At 28.8% G+C, this 5,865-nt stretch overlaps 1 protein-coding gene across 1 annotated transcript in view; it reads left to right on the plus strand.

Annotated features, from left to right (window-relative positions):
* Positions 1-5,865, plus strand: part of pasha (partner of drosha) — a 119,097-nt gene that overhangs the window by 57,008 nt on the left and 56,224 nt on the right. Inside the window, exons 6-7 of the mRNA XM_067045129.1 lie at positions 1,269-1,411; positions 4,767-4,878. Coding sequence (XP_066901230.1) covers positions 1,269-1,411; positions 4,767-4,878 — 255 coding nt within the window. The remainder of the gene's footprint in view (positions 1-1,268; positions 1,412-4,766; positions 4,879-5,865) is intronic.

Genomic DNA, 5,865 nt, shown 5'->3' on the forward strand with positions numbered 1-5,865 from the left:
ATATATATATATATATATACACACAATAGGAAAAGAATAATGTAACAAATATGAGAACGAGAAAGAAGACTTACGTTATGGCGAGAAGGTAGGCCTGCAACTGATTGATGTATGAGTTTTTTGAAAAGTCCGCTAGAGTGAGCTACTAGACTAAGGCTAGAAACATAACTGTCAAGAAAGACCGTTATGACACAACAGTTGATACGAAATACCTATGATAAAAAGGTCAAGTTATAGTTTAAAAGAAAAACATAAAACCAGTGATATGTAAAAATACGGAGCCCAAAGGTCAAAAAATTATGAATACAAATTAATAATTTTATTCTTATTTTGATACAAACAATAAAATTGAAAATAGATAATGATTGATAAAAAGAAAATAAATTATGGGTGCTTTAATAAGTTAACTATTTGGGAATAGGCTAGGGATAGGTTTTGTTTATCTCTTTTGTGATTGACTGGGGAAGCTTCTAATTGTATAAAAATGCTTTCGGATATTAATCGTTTGTCTTGGTTAGGGACAGAAGCTAGTATGGTGGTATTGTCAAAGTCAAAAGTGTGTTTGAGTGTTAAGCTATGTTCAGATAATTTAGAAGCCATGAAGTTACGGGAGGAGATGGAATATTTGTGCTGGGTTATGCGGTCTTTAAGTAAATTTTTTGTTTTGCCAATGTAGGATGCATTGCAATTAGAAGTGGAACAAGGGATACGGTGCACAACCTGGGAACGGTATTGAGGAGGAATTGTATCTTTAAGATTGGTGTAAATAAAAGACAGTTTGTTATGGGCTTTGAGGGCTAGACGGAGGTTAAGGATGGAGGAATGTAATTGTTTTTGAATGTTGTCTGTAAGAAAGGGGATGTAAGGTAATGATCTGTATAGGGGGATGGAAAAAGATTGCAGAGAATTTTGTGTAGATGGGGTACGGTTTTCGTAATTGTAAAAGAGTTTGTTGATGATTTTTGGAGGGAAGTTGTTGTTTAAGAGAATTTGTTTAATCCGGAGATAGTTATTGTCATGAAATTGGGAATCCAAGAGAGAAAAACCATGATGAATAAGATTTTTGGCTGTGTTTAGTTTTTGATACTAGCTTTTTGGTCATATCATGTATTTAAACTGGTTTTATTTTATCAATTAAATGGAAAATTCTTAATTTTGTTGCAGGAGGCAATATATTTCCTGTTAACCTAAAAAATAAGACAAAAAGTAAAATATATTTATTATTATGTATTATAAAATAAAAAATAATTTATCTTATTTATTTCTAGAACTAGGATATAACCATTTTGAAATGCTACCAGAAGGTTGGATCAAAATCATTCATAAAAGTGGGATGCCTATTTATTTGCATAAAGCAACTAGAGTATGTACTTTCAGCCGTCCTTACTATTTGGGACAAGGAAGTGTTAGGGTAAGATTCATTATTTACATGTTACATATTAGTTCTGTTACTATTCAAGTCAAAAAAATTAAAATTTTTTCAAAATTAGGAAACATTGTTCCACATCTATTTCACCTGACTATGGTCAACAATTATTTCAGTTTGTAACTATTTTGTTGCAAAATTTATAATACTGCTTTTATAAAAATATATTTTTGCTTCTATTATTTTATTTCATTTTATTAGAAATATCTTTAATCAATATTAAAAAGTGTTGTTAATTTTGTAAAATAATTAAATTTTTTTCTTACGCTTTGGACCACTGTTGTGTTATTAAGCACACAATGAATTATCTTATACTGTCTTTTGTTATAATTGGTGTGAGATTATAATGTGAGAGAAAGTTTCGCAAACAAATTGACTGAAATTTTGTCTATAATTTTTAAAATAACGTACAGCCATGATAAATTTAGTATTCAAAAAATCTTTATTTATTCATTACATAATCAGTGTAAAGCTAAAACTGTTCAAATAAAATTAAATCCAAATTAAACTAAAACTAAAGTGAGACAAATGTATTGTTATCATTAGACATGTATCCCCTTGAGTTCTGATAGTCGGAAAAGTTTCTTTAATATCCTCTTTACAATTAAAAAAAGACTATCTTATATATCTGTCTTTTTATAATATACTCTCATATATTTTTATTATAAGTTGCCATTTCATATGTTTTATATAAAACCTATTTAATCTTCTATATCTGTCTTTTTATAATATACTCTCATATATTTTTATCATAAGTTGCCATTTCATATGTTTTATATAAAACCTATTTAATCTTCTATATCTGTCTTTTTATAATATACTCTCATATATTTTTATCATAAGTTGCCATTTCATATGTTTTATATAAAATCTATTCAATTCTGAAATGGAAAATATGTTTTTTTTGTTGTTTTTTTTAGATGTATGGTATTTAACGTTTTGTTTGGGAACGCTAACAGTGTTTCAGTTGTGCTCTTCATAACATTTTCATTTTACCATCAGAATAATTGAGGAAACCAATTTCCTTAGTAACACATTAAACTTACATTGTACAAAAATAATAAAGCTATACAAAAATAAAATAGTTTTATTTATTTTATTTGCAATAATTTCATTTTATATATTCAACATTTTGGCGTTTGGCCATTGTCAAAAAAACAATTTAAACAAATTTTTTTTGTCTCTAGAGAGGTTTGTGGATTGTCCAAACACAGCACACAATTATACCTTAATTATTTTCAGTGTACTCAGTTGGAATTTTTGTTTAGCATTTTTCGGTAGTGACATGAAAGTCAGTTTGATATTTATTCAGTTTAGCAGTTTAGCTTATGTTACATTTTAAATTTTTATGTCCGTTTTGTAATTTATTGCATTATTTTGATTTCAGATATTGTAATGGCTTATAAAAGAAAAGAATAGGTATAGAGCTATTCTTTCCTTTATAAAATATTTTATCACCCTGGAAATCAAAATTGTGTCTTTGGTGCTGTATTAATGCAATATTTTTATTATATTAAGGATATTAATTTTATTCTTGCAGTCATTATAATGTTGATAAATTCTGTCTTTTATGTATTGTCCACTCTCCCCATAATTACTCCAGTAGAGTTGATTTTATAAACCATTCCTGCATTTTTATTATTATTAACTTCTGTGTGTTAATTCACAGTACTATGTTAATGAATATTTTCCTAAACCATTGACAAAAATTTTATAACATAAGAAAATGCATTTAAGAATTTTAAAAATAAAACATCACTAATCATGAATGCATTTCATACTATTGGGTCATTTCATATGCAATGTCCGTTTTTATTATTTAAAAAATTCAAAGTAGGATTATTGGACTTCGGTTGCTTACTACATTTATGTTAACTGGTTGTAATGAGCCATTATTAACTCTCTCTTTTTTTTGATAATATATACTATCAATTGATTGCACATTGTTTAGTATGCCATCAAATATGACCATAGAAGCATGCGATTTTGGAGTAATTTTTTTATGAGTTTAAACTTGAACACTCAGCAGCCTAAGCTGCAAGAAACATTACCACGGCATTCAGGAAAGGCTGTTCTAACGAGCAGACCGTTTGCCGGTGGTCTGAAAAAGTTTTGGCTGGTGACAGGTTTTGGATAACCAACCTAGAGGAAGACTGCTAGCAATTGATAATGATGAACTTAGGCTTACTGTGGAAGAAAACCCTAACCAAACAGTTAAAGGACTTTCAGCACACCTGAATAAAAATTAATTCGACCACAGGCATTGGTCAGATCTGTGATTAAATATTGATGAAAGACCAGGGCACTTGCCAAAACCAAATTTGCATCCAAAAAAATTATTGGTTCCAATGGTGGCGGTCAATGGCCGACAGACCTAATGTTTCACAACAGACAGTGAACACAGCTGTGTTATGAAGTCCTTCCACACCCACCTTATTTGCCAGACTTATCTCCAACAAACATCCATCTGTCAGAAATTCGGACAACTTCCTTGAAGGTAAAATTTTTGTAAATGTCTTAAGTCAAAAACGCATTTTCTGACTTCATTTTTTCACAAAGTCAGTATTATTTTTTAGTCCTGGGAAAGTTTATAACATCAGTTAAATGAGGTGCATATTTTGTAATAAAATATATATTATATTTCATAAAGTTTATATTATACTTCATAAAGTATTAAATAACCTTTCCTGTGAAAACTGACATTTCATATGAAACAACCCAATAGTTATTATTTGTTTCCCAGATTGTGAAGTGTCGTTCTATGTAAAGTGAAATGTGTTGTAAGAAGTTATTGAGCTACTCAGCCAAGTTTCACAATTAATTACAGTTACGATTAAAGTTGCTCTAATGAGTTTTGATAATACAGAGACTGACTGCGATTAGTCATACAGAATAAGTTAAGCCTAGTTTGAAAATCTATATTAACCAGCCATGTGAGTATCGTGTAAATAAACAGCAATAAAATGTGAACATAGCTTAAAATCATATGCACTAAAAATAATTTTGAATCCTTCATATTAATATCAACACAATTAACCTAAAACTATAGTATGACTTTAAAAAGTCTGACTGAAGTAGTGAAAATATTTAATAAGATATCCGTTTGAGTTTAAAAAGTTTTATAATATTAATTATTTAATCAGTTAAAAATTTTTTTAGTTAAGTGAATTAACCATATAAAGTTGCATGTTGGTAATTACTTTATACATTATTTTAAATGTTAATTTATTTTGACATTTTATTTGATTTATAATCAACATTAAAAACTTGGTTCAAGATCAATTAAAAATGATAAAATACATATTTTACATTGTTTAAATTTTTTAAAAATTTATTATAGAAGCATAACGTCCCACTGAGTGCTATACCTTGTTTGCAATATCGCCGTGCTCTTGATGAGGAGGAAATAAGAAAAAAAGAAGAAAAAGATTCTTCAAATGTAAAAAGTGATGGTAACTGCATTTCTTACTCTTATTTTCTTTTAAAAGACTTTCATATAAGATATTTAGCTCTAAAAATGTTATCTTTGCCAGTATTATGAAGATTATATTATAAGCCTGTAAAATTGTTTGAATTGGTGGAAAATTTTCCTCTGTAGAAATGTGAATAGGGTACTTTTTTTTAAAACTATTATTTAGCAGCTTCTTCCCCATCTTTTTCCAATATCTTCACCTTGTTTCCAAATCAGTTAAATTTATGAACCCTAGAGAATTGGGAGAGGAAAGGTTGATTTTATCCTAAATTTATTATACAGCAAGTAACAATTATGATTAATAAATTTTATTGCCTAGTCTTTCTAAAGTGTTGCTAAGCCCTCTCCTAAAAAGAAGGGGGTTGATGCACCCTAAAAGATTTTTTTATCAAACAATAAAAACATTTTTATAAACAAAATCAGCCAATTTTTTTACAAAGCGATGTCGAGTTCCCTCCTCATATTTCAAATGGGACATTTATGATGGCTGAATATTAAAGGAAGATGTTCTGGGTGTGGTGAAAAAAAAAAAAAAACTCAAATAATAATTAAACTACTCAATGTGATTTAACTAAAATAATGTAACAAATGATGTTCTTTTTACATTATTTTTGTTATGTATCATTTTTATCCCTGATGAAGCCTTGCAACTTGGAGCGAAATGTTGGCTCACATTAAATAGTTTAATTACTAATTTAGTTTTTTTTTTTTTACCACACTCAGAACATTTTCCTTTTATTGGAAGATTATTGATTGACCGTGTGTAAAGATGAAAGGAATATGGTCCGGGTGCGGTCAAAAAAGAACAAAAAAATAGTAATGGAAGATTATTGATTGACCGTGTGTAAAGATGAAAGGAATATGGTCCGGGTGCGATAAAAAAAAAACTCAAATAGTAGAAATATACTATTTTAATGAGCCAACGTTTCGCCACACGTTGCAGGGCTTCTTCAGGGCTAAAACAGAT

This window comes from Halyomorpha halys, unplaced genomic scaffold (assembly GCF_000696795.3).
Source record: "Halyomorpha halys isolate HHAL.00 unplaced genomic scaffold, Hhal_1.1 Scaffold622.1, whole genome shotgun sequence".
NCBI lineage: Eukaryota > Metazoa > Arthropoda > Insecta > Hemiptera > Pentatomidae > Halyomorpha > Halyomorpha halys.